This window comes from Mustela erminea, chromosome 21 (assembly GCF_009829155.1).
Source record: "Mustela erminea isolate mMusErm1 chromosome 21, mMusErm1.Pri, whole genome shotgun sequence".
Lineage (NCBI taxonomy): Eukaryota > Metazoa > Chordata > Mammalia > Carnivora > Mustelidae > Mustela > Mustela erminea.
In genome coordinates, this window is record NC_045634.1 from 5,706,801 (window position 1) to 5,721,469 (window position 14,669).

At 41.4% G+C, this 14,669-nt stretch overlaps 1 protein-coding gene across 12 annotated transcripts in view; it reads right to left on the minus strand.

The window, feature by feature from the left end:
* Window positions 1-902: 902 nt before the first annotated feature.
* TACC1 (transforming acidic coiled-coil containing protein 1) overlaps window positions 903-14,669 on the minus strand; it is a 116,509-nt gene continuing 102,742 nt past the window's right edge. For 11 of the 12 annotated variants that reach the window (XM_032329009.1, XM_032329012.1, XM_032329013.1 and 8 more), the window contains 6 exons: window positions 14,227-14,303; window positions 12,803-12,846; window positions 10,802-10,962; window positions 9,682-9,788; window positions 6,769-6,889; window positions 903-5,690 (listed from right to left, as the gene is read on the minus strand). In XM_032329009.1, the coding sequence (XP_032184900.1) occupies window positions 5,622-5,690; window positions 6,769-6,889; window positions 9,682-9,788; window positions 10,802-10,962; window positions 12,803-12,846; window positions 14,227-14,303 (579 nt within the window). In that variant the 3' untranslated portion in view covers window positions 903-5,621. Of the gene's footprint in view, window positions 5,691-6,768; window positions 6,890-9,681; window positions 9,789-10,801; window positions 10,963-12,802; window positions 12,847-14,226; window positions 14,304-14,669 lie in introns of those variants that run through there. The other variant, XM_032329014.1, reaches the window with a different exon arrangement.

Below are 14,669 nucleotides of genomic sequence, written 5' to 3' on the forward strand. Positions count from 1 at the left end.
ATACTGCCTGCCACTCACTAAAATTATCACATAGTCCCCTATTTGCTAACGTGTGAAAATCACCTTTGGTCTCATACTAAGAATAATACTTTAAGAGTAGGAAGGTACTTTCCATCATCTTCTTCCCAATAGTGCTTAGAAAGTGATGTGATTTCTCCCACCGTGTGTACATAGCAATGATCAGTACCACCTCCTCTGTCGTTTTCCAGGACTACTCCTGCTGGTTCGGGAGCACACTAGTGAGAAACACGGTTTTTAGGAACTTTGCAGGCTGCAGCATCTTACGATGCGGCCAACGGTGCTCTGACTCTCCTTAGTGGGTCTCCCACCAAGCTGTGAAGTGGAGCCATAGCTACTCTTTTAATTGATCTTTTCCTGCAATAAAACTCATGAAGTCTCCTGCCCAGGCCCCTCTCCCCTTAGGCACAGAGGTGGCCGGGCCAGTACTGAAAAAGTTTTTCCTGGTGTTAACCTAGAAGAAACACAAAACGTGAACTCTTTTCTGTGGGCTGTTCTGCAATGTTTGCACAGTCTGGGCTTATCCTGTGTCTGTCACCAAGTCCGAGAGCTTGAACGGACTTAGGTTCCCAGGACTTGAAAAATGCCAGGGCAGACATGCAGTCTCTAAGCAAAACCAAGAAGTACGCAATTAAAAACTTTGTTTGCACAGATGCGAAGGCATGGAAATTTATACGGCAAGGTCTGAATTCCAAAATTTGTTTGTTTTAATTACACACCCAACCAAATGCATAAAATTTCACAAAATGAGTGTCATGAAAATGTCATCTGTTCTATTTTTAGCCTGAAATATGGAGCTCTGAAAAGCAGGGCTGTCATAAATTTTCACACTTGGGGATAAGATGACTTCTAACCAGGGGGAAAAACACTCCCACACCCAGATCTAACAGTGGTAAACAGTTTTTATTCAGGCAATGAAACATGGAAAAAATATATTAGTAATCATTATAATAATTTCATTTGTGTGAGTATAACTTTTACAAATATTTACCTGACATATAAAAGGGAAAGTACTGTGCATATAAAATTTATGTAGATGATTATTCCACACAACACAATCCTGACAGCAGTAGTCGGTGCAGCGTTCGCTCCTTGGGACGACAGGCTCCTCGCACGCGGCTCGGCGCCTGCGGGGACACGGCAGAAGCACGTGTGCGGCTGACATTGACTTGTTGGCACGTGAGTACAAATGGGCATCTACTGGCAAACACGCTTGCTAACAGCAACACTGAAAGGTTTACTGCTGCCTCTGAGGTTTAAAGGAATGCCTGGATCCCGCCCCCTGGGTGACCAGGACAGCGTGGAAGCCGCGCGCGTGGCCGGTGACCCGCAGGTGGCCCTGCATCTGGGCTGGGCGCGGTCCCGGAGTTCACATCCGTCCACGTCCACGTGGAAATTACTGACAGAGCAGCTGCTAACAATGGGGCCGGGACGCACTCTGTGTATGTTTCAGATACCACTGACAAGCAGAGGGGGACAAAGTGACACCTTCACGGCCCCACAGTGAAGAGTGGATACAGGGGAAGTTCGAGCCACACCTCAGCTCTGTGCCTGGCCTCCTCCACACGAGTTGGAACCATTACTTGGACTGCCACAGGCCAGCGTCACACGCGACACCTCCATGTTAGAACTATAACCAGAATATATATATATACGTAATAGCTGTAACCATATTATATAGTTAATAAAGTCATTCCTTAGGAATCTTGTTTGTCCAAATCTAACTGCATGCTAAGAGGCACAGACACGGGATCGCATTTGGACGAAGAACTACGGAAAGTGCAATCTTTAGTCTCCGGAATGCCGGCTCTGGGCACAAGGGCGTGGGTCTTCCCTGGAAATGCTGCCATTGACATATCTGCCAGGGAGACCCTTAGAGAGAAGTGTGTAGTGTATCAGTTCCTTTACCTGTACTAGGCGGGAGACTCAAGGTTTGAGAGATACATTGCTCTTTCAAAGCCACTGGAATGTGGAGGCCAGTCAAACCTTTTTGGAAGAAGTCTCCTCAAAATGCTACTTCTTCTAAATCTTTGAAGAAGATGACTTCTTAGACCTTTGGCTTGGCATTCTGGGATTCCCAGACTATATTTTATTCTTTAATAAGCAAATAATAATCTGATATCTTTTAAATTCTTTAGACTATATACATCTTTACTTTAAAATCCTTTGCCTAAATCATTTACTCTTTCAACACTTAGTTTCTCTCTTCCCAACAAGAGGATAAAATAAGAAACCCACATCGTCCGAGAGCAAGCTCGCACGGTTACAGACTATAGAGGAACGACAGTCGTGTACGACTTGGGAAACAGCTACCAGTTGTAGTGGAGAACCAGAGGAAATAAACAGGGAGCATTAGAGCTTCTGCCCCAGCAAAAAAGGGCGTGCTGAATCATCTCCGTCCACAGCACACCAGACTTACCAGTGCCAGCTCTTTAAAACTCTATTCTGAGCTGCAAAGCCACCACTGGGTCCTCTGTTACCTGCCTTGACTGAAAATGTGTGCTTTACTCTGGCTGCTTAGTCAGCCCAGGAATGTTCTGGGCACTTGATGCTCCCTGTGTATAAACAGTGCTAATGCAGGGCTGTCTAAAAAACGTCTTAAGTATTTGTATGAGGGTTGCACAAAGTGTGGGACAGGAAGGAAGGGTAACTGGCTGGAAAGAAAATTCAGCCTGAGCTAGCCTCCAAAATGAAACGTAAATCTCCCCTTAGATTCCATATCATTCTGGAAGGCTGCCAAAGTCTCAGAGTTTTTCACCATCATGTGTTTCTGCACTTCCTAATTTGGGCTGGGTCTGAAGAAGCTAGATACCACGTGAGAAAAATGGGCTTCTCAATATTTCCAGAACCGTTTTACAGAACAAAAGGTTTGGACAGGTCACTGGGTTCCAGGAGCTTCTCCAAATAAAGTAAATCTCAGGAGGGCTGACCAACCAAGTGACAAACTGTTCGGTCTGTCTTGTACTAAATCTTCCCATTAAAATACTTTTAGATAAAGACTATCTATCTACACGTTGGCGAAGTCAAAAACTTGAGAAATAGCTCTGGGTTCAGAGTCTCAACAAGACTGATCACCTAATACCCCCAAACCTATCTGGGACAGCAGCTTCCTTTCACCTTCCCTTCCCACTCTTGTTAACGGGGTTTATTACCGCCCACCTAACAACTCAAGAGCCCTCACATGCTTTGAAGCAAAATTCTAGGCTATGTTCTTACTCTTTAGAATTTTGTAAGTTTTTTTTTTTCTCTTGCTTATTTTTAAAGAAAAACAAACATACTTCTTTCTGCCCAGGATATTCTCTTGATGTACCAGCTGAGCAAGCTACATTTTTCTTCTTGTTGGAGAATATCCACCTATTAAGTGAGAAGGAAGAACATTCCCTTGTAATGGCCGTTGGCTGAGAAGCCAGTGGCAAACTTGGCTTAAACAGGGCCCTTTCGTGGTCCTTGGACAGCAACCTCACTTACTGGGGTCTTTTTAGGGGGCATCTTCCACCAGCGTGCTAGGGAAGGATTGTCGTCACCTTGGTTTTAACACACAGCTACTTTTTTTATATACATAAGAAGCCTAAATGGAGGACGATGGATTTAGAATGGAGACCACTATAAAAGCCTTTCATGCTTAAAACAGATCAATATAAAACAAATAAACATGGATATCTCAGCAAAACACAGCAGCAAAAAGGTTTGGCAACACTTCTTTCTGCAAAATGCAAAGTGAATTTCCCTAGTAGTGGAGGACTGAGAGACATCAGTTCCACCAACTGGAGACACTCGTACATCGCGGATACTGTGACTCCAGTATCACACTCACACTGAAGCACAGTGACTGCTTTCAACGCCCAAATGATTGTCAAGTCATTTCTCCAACCACAGATCATTTCAGTTGTTCTTTTTTTGTACAAAATATTAAGACAGTAGGCTTTAAAATACAGCCTAAGCACCAATTACGATAAATGCATATTGGCAAGACGTGACTTCTAGCTTTAAAAGACATTATGGACCTCCCTGGGGCTAACGATTGCACCCATGTGAATAGTACACTGCTAAAGAAAAATGCATTTTTCAAGATCTACAGAGGTTCTCCACTAGGCACAATTCATTGCTGAAGTTGGATCATGCAAGAGTTTTTACAAGAAAGGTACGAAAACTTACATGTACTGAATATAGTGCATATCACCATGAAGACTTTCAGGGTGTAAGATTAAGACAAAAGAGTGCTTTCAAACACTGCATGGATTTGGTTCTGCCTACCAAATGGAAGGGAGTTCACTGGTGTTACATGGAAAATGTCCGTCTTAGGGCTAACAGTCCCAACACCCTGACCCATGTCCAGGAAGAACTTGAGGAATTTGGTCTTGTGACTATGGTTTTGTTCCCTGCGCTCCTCTCCTCCAGGATCCAAATGCTCTTTGTTTAACAATATTCAAAATGTGCTGATTTTTGGAGTGGCTCACAGGATTTTTATAGCCCATTTTATTAAACACTCTATTAAGTTTGAAAGGATTTTTTGCCATTAAAAAAAAAAAAAAACTGAAGAACAATGCATCGCACTTATAAAAACTCAACTATTTCCTCACCTAACAATCACTAGTAGGGTTACAATTACCTTCTAACTCAATGAGATCACCTAAGCCTTTTACAAGTAGATTTTCTTTGCATATTTCAAATAGAAAGATGATGAAGAGTCAATGCTGATTTTGTAGCAACAAACAGAAGCAGAGGAGATGGAACGGCTCTGGGACAGACTTGCCAAACCTTGGCTTGGAGGGAGTCCCGCCAGCGCTGCCCTTCGTCAGTCTGGGGACTGACCCCAAAGGGGCCACACATGTCAGGGCTGAGGAGTGTCCAAATACCAGGGCAACGAAACACTGTGGCAAAAAGTCTTCCCCAGATGTAAAACCCGAGTCTGGGGTCTTCGCACCTTCAATTCCCCAAATTCTGAGGTTGGCATTCTGGGCCATGACTCTATTTCAAAACAGGGTTTTACATCTATGGAAATACACTCTTGTGTGGAGAAGCTCTTATTTGACTCTGCTTCAGAGGAAAAAACAGCAGCATATATATAAGCATATATGTGTGTGTGTACGTGTGTGTAGAAACCGGTACTAGTCCCTTCTTCTTTATAAACTAGAAGTAACAATAGGCCAAATTATTTCCTCCCTCAAATAAAACTACCAATGCTGAATGCTAAATTTAAAAGATGAAATAAATAGGTCACCAAAAAATTCAGACAGCTGGTGGATAGAAGATGATCCCAAATAGGAGCCACAAAATCCCAAATTTAACGTGCTTGGAAAAGAAAAGACGACTTTTAAAAATGGACTAAAGATAGAGAAATCACGACCCCAACCTTAGCAGCCTGACCAAACCTGTCAGCGGACAATGCTCAGACGCTATTCCTCCCGGGACCGTGCGATGCTCTAGGGCTCCTTCCAGGGCTGTTGTGTTGGCAGCAAAGCGGGACAGGCAGCAGTAGGCATGTGCTTTTTAAAGTTTTTTTTTTTTTCTCTGCAAAGGGACAATTATTCCTGGATAAGGCAAGATAACTGTGGTTAATAGAAAAGCAGCCAAATGCAGATCTGCTGAGCTAACGAGGGAACTCAGTCTGTCTTCCCCAGCTTTGCAATCAGCTCATCGCAGATTTTCGTTAGTTCCTCGATTTCTTGGTTCTGAAAGACAAACAACATGGTTATGTCGGCCACTCCACATCCTGAGATCAAGGCAATGACAACTAGTCCCAAGACTGGCTACGTTCTGCCTAGACATCCTAGCTCGGTGGTTCGTAACATTTCTACATCAGAGACCCTTTAAAGAAAGGGACCCTTCTCCCCTGAAAAATGTTCATGAGTTCACAACGTCATGCTTCAGTTGAGCAGGGGATGAGGGTAACCACTGGCCCTCTGCAGCTTGCCCGGGAACCTCTTAGTTATCAAATTTTCTTGTTATCACAGGAATCATCTGTGATATTTGTTACAAACATAGGTACCTGGGACCTCACTCAGCCCATCAGCACCTCCAGGGACCTGGGATTCTGGAGTCTGACTATGCCAAGGAACAATGTCTAGGGGTTAGCAGACCCCATGATAGAAACCCTTGCTTCAGCTAAATAGATGCCATAGGCATGAGCACATAATTGAAGATACAGTAAGAAAAACACCAGAGGCACACAAAAAAATGAAGTCTAAGAATCAATGAATATAGTGAGAAATATTTGTGCTGATTTTTATCTGCCTGCAGCAGAATTTCTCAACCACGGATGGCACTGCTGACATTTTGGACTGGGTCAGTGTTTGTAGTAGGGACTGTCCTATGCATTGTTACATGTTGAGGGGCGCCAGCTGTGACAACTTAACATGCCTCTAGACGCCACCAGTGTCCCCGGGAGGGTAAAACTGCAGTGAAGGGGCAAGATGCCTTCACGTATTATGCCAAAAAAAAAAAAAAAAAAAAGGAAAGAAAGAAAGAAGAAAAGATAGCCCCAGAGCCTAAGAAGTGTCTGGTCCCCTAAACTTTAGTTAATGCAATTTCCTCTCTGCATCCTTCCTGGGGATGTTTCCGACTCATATGCTTGGGAATTAACGGTCTCCTTGTTTGTGTCCACCTGAATCAGTTCCCAGGGGAGCTGGATCAAAGTGTCTGGGCAAAAAGACAAGGCTTCTCTTTCATCCAAATCCACTACAAGCTAACCTCTGCCAATGAGGAAAACCAAGTGTCTCTATGATTGTCACACCACACCCCTCTGCGTACCTTCTGCTGAAGGGCTCTTTCCAGGGACTCCACTTTCATCTGCTCCTTCCGGAGTCCGGCATGGAGAGCTGCGCTCTCAGCCTTTGCTTTTGTTCGAACCTGAGCAATCTCTTCATTGGCTCTGTTTGTGGTGTTTTGTTTGCAGAATAAAGGGACAAGAAGCACCTGGTTAGTCATCGGCCATAGCTAAGGAGTCAAGATGCTAACCGCTGACATTTGTGAGACACAGACTAAAAGAAATGACAACACAAGGGAAACATCGGTGACTTAAACCATTCAATTTAAATTTATAAATATTCAATTGACACACAACTGCTAAGGATATTTCCAAGGTGCAAACCAGTGGTGGAATTAATCTGATAGGCCATAGTGAGTTCAAAATTTATGTCGTTAGAAAATGGGGGACGCCTGGGTGGCTCAGTTGGTTGGACGACTGCCTTCGGCTCAGGTCATGATCCTGGAGTCCCGGGATCGAGTCCCGCATCGGGCTCCCAGTTCCACGGGGAGTCTGCTTCTCTCTCTGACCTTCTCCTCGCTCATGTTCTCTCTCACTGTCTCTCTCTCAAATAAATAAATAAAATCTTTAAAAAAAAAAAAAAAAAAAAAAAAGAAAATGGAATCATGTGACAGTTTCTACAGCAATCTTAGATTTTTTTTTTTAACTTAGGACAATAGCAGGCAGGGTCATCTGTGGGACTGTCATAGCTAGAGAGTCAGGACACTAACCACTGACATCTATGACACTAGAACTTAAAGTAACTTCATTAATGAGATACAAAAGAAATTTAAAAAACTATATGTCAATTGATAAATAGCCAATTAATTGACGACAGGATGCTAAGAATGCATTCATCAGAAGCATGAAAATTTAAATGAAAAACTTTTAAATTTATCAGCTATTTACCAAATTTATCCTATTAACCAGGATGATCTTATTCTGTGATGGCCAAGGTGCCAGAAAACAGACTCACCAGCTGCTGGGGGAAACGAAAGCTGGTGCTGTCTTTGTGGAGGGGAATATGGTTGCAACTATTTTAATTTAAAATGCATACATCTCCTGACCCAGCAATTCCCTTGAAGCAACATATCCACAGCAATACTCCCACTCTGCACAATTGTGTACACAAGGATATTCACATTCCATTGTTTGCAATGGAAAAAGGTGTGAAACTATCTAAACACCCATCGGTAAAGGAATGGGATAATCCTACAACCTAATAAAAATAACTAGATGGAACTGCATGTTTTGAGATAGAAAATGGTCATGATATACTATTAAGTGAAAAAGGAAATTTGTATTTTATGACTCCGATATTATGAAAAAAAAAGTCTAAAGCCATTTTGGGTAGTATTTGAAAAGGCACAAAGAAAAAACTGGAAGGACACATTATAAACCTTTGGTAGCAGCACCTCTGGAAGCAAGAAGGGAAGAAGGGAACTTGAAATGATTTACAAACATGAAGAGAGAGAGGAAAATGTACAAGTAGGTATTAGTTTTTAGCTAAAAAATAAAGTTGGAAGCATTCTTGAGACTATTCCTCAGGACAAATTCCCAATGTGCTGGACTTAAGGGTTAAAAAAAATAAATGAAGTCATAAAAGTGTTAGAAGGAAAACATGGGAGAATATTTCATATTCAGCCCAGAGAAGATCTTTGTTACCACAACAGAAAATCCTGAGTAAAAGAAATGACTGACAAATTTCACTACAGAAAAATAAATTCCTGCACATCAAAAAACACGAGAAGGCAAGAAGACAAATTAGAAAAGTAATTTACAACTCATATCACAAAGGGCTGGTCTCCTTAGTGCATAAATGTAACCATATATATATATATATATATATATATATATATATATATATATATATATATAAACTGACAATAGAAAACTGGGCAAAGAATAGAATCATTCACGGTAAGGCTAGTATAGGTATAGACAGTTGCTAAAATATGTTCAATTTTACTCATAAGATAAACACAATCAAAACTACATTGAATAAAATAAATGCTCTATTTGCTTATCAAAAAAAGAAACCCCCAACTAAACTGAAATACCACCTTTATCAATTGGATTTGCAGAAAACAAAAAATTTGGTCTGCTGGCTAAGCCGTAGGGGGAAGAGAAGCTTTCGTACTTCACATAGGGATAAACTGATAAATGTCGAATGAGGGCAATTTGACAACACTTATCATAATTACAAATTTGTATTATTCTTTGGCCCAGTAATTCCTTTTCCAGCATACAGAAAGCTCACCAAATGCATGCCAAATGATAATAATCCAAGGTTCCTTATAGCAGCCCTGTTTGTAGTGGCTGGGAAATAACCTGAGTGTCCCATAGGAGAGGGGTTTGGTTAAAGAAATGACACATTTCAACACTGGCACACCATATGGCTGTTAAGAAAAATATGGAAGCTCTTCATGGATTGCTATGGAAGGATTTCCAAAATGCACTGTTAAATGAAAAAAAGCAAAGTATGCTGTCATTTGTATAGCAAAGGGAGAGTCTTACCACAGTAAAAAAAAAAAAAAAATGGTGATCACATGGTGTGTTGGAGGTGTTAGTTAAGGCCACTGTTGTGCGATACACAGAGCAAATCAACAGGTTGTACACCTTAAACTTGCACAACCATTTATGTTCATTATACCTCCATAAAGCTGGAGGAGGGGGAGGCAAGAGGAAAAGGGATGGGGTGAGAGAGAGATAATGTGTACCTTTTTATTCTTTTTAATGTTTGAACCATGTGAAGATTCTACCTATTCAAAAAATTAAATAATAAAAGGCATGCATGCACACACGCACACACACCAATGCAACCTGGAGCTGCCAAACAAGGTTGAGGGCTTTTTGGGCCTTTTTCAGTCTTCCCACCACACCATGAACCGTGAAACAGATTTACTGCAAGCTCTCACTTGTCTAGTTTTTCTTCTGCGTGGATCTTCAGAGCCTGGTATCGCTGTTCCTCTTGTTTAACTCTGGCTAAGTAATCCTGAGCACATTTTTTCAAGGCTTCTTCATTCTGTTCCAAAGTGACAATTTAAAATAAAAGGAACTGGTCATTTTATTTTTCTCCTCCTAGTGACAAATCATGTACCCGAGTTTTTTTAAAAATGAGAAAAGCTAATTAATTCAGATGCCTTTAGGTTATATTCCACGATAATTCAAAACAGGCACAACTAATTCTTACTGAAGAAATTCTAGATAATTTCTTCATGTATAAATTTTCAAAACATAGTAAATTTCAGTTATACCAATACACCCGGTTTAGGGAGGCCGTCATTCAAAAGTAAATGGCAGGGGTGCCTGGCTGGCTTAGTCAGTAGACCACGTGACTCTTGACCTTGGGGTTGTGAATTCAAGCCCCATGTTGGCTATAGAGATTACTTAAAAAATAAATCTTATAAAAAGAAAGAGCTCAAAAGTGAATGTCAATCTCAGTCCCCTTTTAGGTAAGTTGGCCATTTTCATTTTTATTTTACTATGAAGAAAAAAAAGAATGTTCACTGCTACAAATGTGTCTTATTGATGGCATGCAAATAAGGTGAATCAATATGCCCACTTACATGTAAATTTAAAGGTGCCTCGTTAGCACAGTAGGTAGCGCATCAGTCTCATACATGTAAATTTAAAACATAATACTTATTTTCCTCTAGAATATGTAGCCCGAATTTTTCAGTGCAAATATTCCCTTTTCTTATTTAAATTAAATTGGTAAATTATCAAAACAATTTCTAGAATTCTCCTAAGGTCTGAGGGTTCCACTTCTACTACACTCCATGCCACACTCTGGCTGTGGCCTGACCCAGGAGAGGAATGACCAAGACAGGCCACTTGGTGGGCCAGATGCCTGAACCACCACAGAAAGAGAAAGGGGGACAGAAAAACCAGCCTTCCCTGGAACAGAAGATACAAGGCCAATGAAATACAGACCCCAATCCCCTATAGGCTAGCCACACGTTTGGCATGTATGTTTAAAGTTCCATTACTGAGAAAATACACTACTAAGGAGGCAAGAGGAAAAGGACATACTACCTTCTTGAACCCTTCCAGAACACCTTTCAGGTTCTCGTATCTCCTGAAGAGATCAGAAAGGGACCTTTCCACAGAGTTAAGGTCAGCCAGGGCCTGCTCCTTCTCCATGGTCAGTTGCTGGAAGCTTTTCTGAGAGGTCATAGTTGTCCTCTGCTCATCTTCTGTGAACCACAATCAAAGGTAAAGGCAGATTCACACAACAGATGGTTATCAGCTGCTCTCTGTGAGCTAAGCCATATTCTTGGTGGGGGGACTCAGCAGTGGACATAACAAAGTTCCTCTCAAGGACTTAACGTTAGTGGCAAATTCAGATTGTGACAAGTGATGGGGGAAAACCAAAGCAGAAAAAGAGAGGTGGGGTTTTTTTTTTCAAATAGAGTGGCTCTCTCAGAGGAAGGATTTGAACAGGGACGCAAAGAAGCTGAGGGTGGGAGCCATGCAGCTACCCAGGAGGAGAATATCCCAGCAGGGGAACAGGGGTGGCAAAGGCCATATGCTGGGGAGGCAGGACGTGATATGGACTGTAGAAAGTATGATTTCAGTGCTAAAGTAGAGAAAGATTCAGGTAGTCAGTCAGTCCTGACAATACTGGCTGCAGAGTTTTCTCTAAATTCAATGCAGGAGCACCATCATCATTTTGTAAAAGGTATCAGTGCGTTAGATACAGGGAAAAAGTACAACTTGCAGCAGAGTAAGTACTGCACCCAAATGAAGACCCTATCCAGGAGTACTGTGATGTGGATTGGCCATCAACCTCCTGGGGGCCAGGTAGAGGGGTTTTCACAAAATTCAAGCATTCGCTAGTCTCTACAATGAACCTAACGACGGCTGACGCTCATTACTTGTGGACTGTGTTTTTGTGAATTCATCTACTTGCTACAACTTATATGTAAACCCAAAACCAGTCTTTCTGCTACATTTCTGGTCATGCACAAAGGGGCAGAAAATGTCAAGTCACTTGATGTGTACATTCTCGTCTAAGGCTAAACCGGCTGACATGCTGCCTCCTTGTTTCATACTGTAACAAGTGTCCTTTTCAGGCTATTTAGTATCATGATTTTGTATTTTTGTGCTTCCTGTGGGTGATTTTGTTGCCTAAAATGGTCCCCGAGTCTACATGGTGCTGAGGTGCTGTCAAGGGCTTTGAAGAGCTAGAAGGCTGTGATGGAGAAAATACCTTCATGGGATCATCTTCATTCAGGCATGATCTATATAGCACTGCGGGCCATGAGTTCAATGTTAATGAATCAGCATTAAATCAAATGTCTTTAAACAGAAATACACATGAGACAAGATTATGTACTGACAACGATGTTGTGACCTGAGGCCCACAGGAACCTCACCTGTACTTCCCCTAAAGCAACAGCTCAGTATTTGCTAATTCAGTGTTTGTGGCAACTTTGTATGACAGAACCACTGCAAACAGTGAGAATCAACTGAATCTAAAGGACGGACAAGTGGAAGCTTGTGTTCTGATTTGAAGATCATCTATGCAGGGACGCCTGGGTGGCTCAGTTGGTTAAGCCACCACCTTTGGCTTAAGTCATGATCCCAGCATCCTGAGATGGGGTCCCCTATTGGGCTTCTCCTACTCTGCAGGGAGCCTGCTTCTCCCTCTCCCTCAGCCTCTCCCCCTGCTTGTGCTCTCCCTCTTTCTCTCTCTGTCAAAGAAATAAAGAAAATCTTAAAAAAAAAAAAAAAGAAAAAGAAAGAAAGAAAGCAAGAAAGAAAATCATCTACGGAACCTATGGCTCACACCACAGAAAAAAAATGTCTGGGGTGCCTGGGTGGCTCAGTCAGCTAAGTGTCCGCCTCCTGACTTTGGCTTAGGTCATGATCTCAGGGTCATGAGATTGAGCCCCAAGCCTGGCTTCCCAGTCGGTGGGAGTCTGCTTGAAATTCTCTCTCTCTCCCTCTCCCTCTGTTCCCCCCGTCATGCGTATGCACATACTCGCTCTCAAATAATTAAATAAAACCTTTAAATTAAAAAAATGTTCTTACCAATCATTTGAGCAATGGTCTTTTCATATTCAGCCACAATTTTCCTTAAAAAAAATTATCAGAAGAGAATTTTCAATGGAAATTTGAGAAATCCTGCTCTAAACAATTAAACACAGTAACAAACACGTGAACATCATATAGGATGTTCAATGAATATCTGAGTGATGTTCAAATGAACAAATTTTATATAACCCAGTTATCTGCTTTGGGGCTTTTAATGTTAATGTAAGATTTACTCATTATTGTTTAAAAAAAATCTTTCTGAAGATTTTATGTTAATAAGCCTTTTATTCTATTTATTTTATTCTATCTATAGAAAATGCCCTCAATTTCTTTTTGCACCTCATGTAAATGATCTCAAGGCAATACATTAATTCTGCCTAGACAAATCAATCTTTCACTAAATAAGGGGGTTCCCATTCTTGGGGTTTTTCCTAAAAGTCTGATCTGAGTTCAGGCTTTCCTGGCCCCCATCCACTCTTTTGGACAGTCAGTCACAAGTTCTATTTTACTGTCCTAGTTCCAAAAGCATTTCAACTATTCAAAGACTTTCAAGATCACCCTATCACATTAGCCTTTCTTTTTGGCGAAGTGCAATGAAGTTTCCCTGGCCCTATCCAGTGAGATAAGGGCTCTTCCTTTTGACCCCTCATTGAAAAATGATGGCTCCCCTGCCCGTCACTGGTGGTATCCATCACGTTGGTCCAAGTTTCTTCTGATGGCTGCTGTAAGCGAAAGGCAGAGGCTGTCCCTTCCTCTCCACTACACACAGCACGGGACCTCACACCCAGTAAATGCTCACAAAGCAAGTAATACAAGAGCTACAAATTCGACTGGGCATAATTAAAATGTTCCTTCATCATTAAAGTGCTGACTGTACAAGTATATAAATTATGCTTTTTCTTCTTTTTCCATACTATCTTTAGTAATTTCATAGCTTCTAACTCTCCTTTCTAGGGAATGAACAGCAAAAAATAAGAAAGATTTCAATTTAAGATCAACCAATTTTGTTTCCCCTTAACATGCTTTTTATAATCTATTTGGTAGTTATGAAATTCGAAGCCATCATGCATAACTGATTTTAAAAAAGCGTAACAAATTATATTGCCTCCATAACTGAATATGTCAATAAATCTTATTATTCTGTAGTTTAAGTGGATTTTTCACACAAGCTAAGAATTATGTGGGTTCTGCTTACTTGCAATGTTCTCGACAACCCACAAGAGGCTACAGTATTTGAATAACTGGTCAGCAACACTCTTGAAATGACATTGCCAATCACAAATTAAGGTGCAAATATCAATGCTGTCTAGTTCTCAACAACTGGTTCTGTGATAAGCAAATACTGTCATTACTACATTTATATTAAATCTAACAAAGCATAATAAAGAGATCCAACCCCTCCCCCAAACCTCTAGTCTAACCTCATCTCCAAGACTTCTTGTCGGGTTTCTTCGTATTTTTTCTTCCATTCATTTGCTTCAATTTCCTTAGTGATTATCTAAATTATAATAGAGATAAAGCTTCGTTAACCTACTGAATCTACTACAGTTTGAATTTAAGATTGGAAACTGAAAACACACAACCAGATCCATCCCGAGACATTCAAGCTACACTGGGAATATCGACCCTCAACATCTGTGTATAATACGCACAAGCATTTGGAAAACTGTCCTCTCTGCCCCATAGGATGGTGGAAATGTAGCCACCAAAGTAAAGGTGAACAGAACATCCCCCAGGAAAGTTCCAAGTGATAATCACCATCTCTAGGAATTTTACCCAGGTCCAGGGTCCAGGGTCTGCCTCCCAGCTCTGCAGGCCCAGAATCTTGATTCGGACAGGACACCAAAAGAAGAGCCATCAGCCT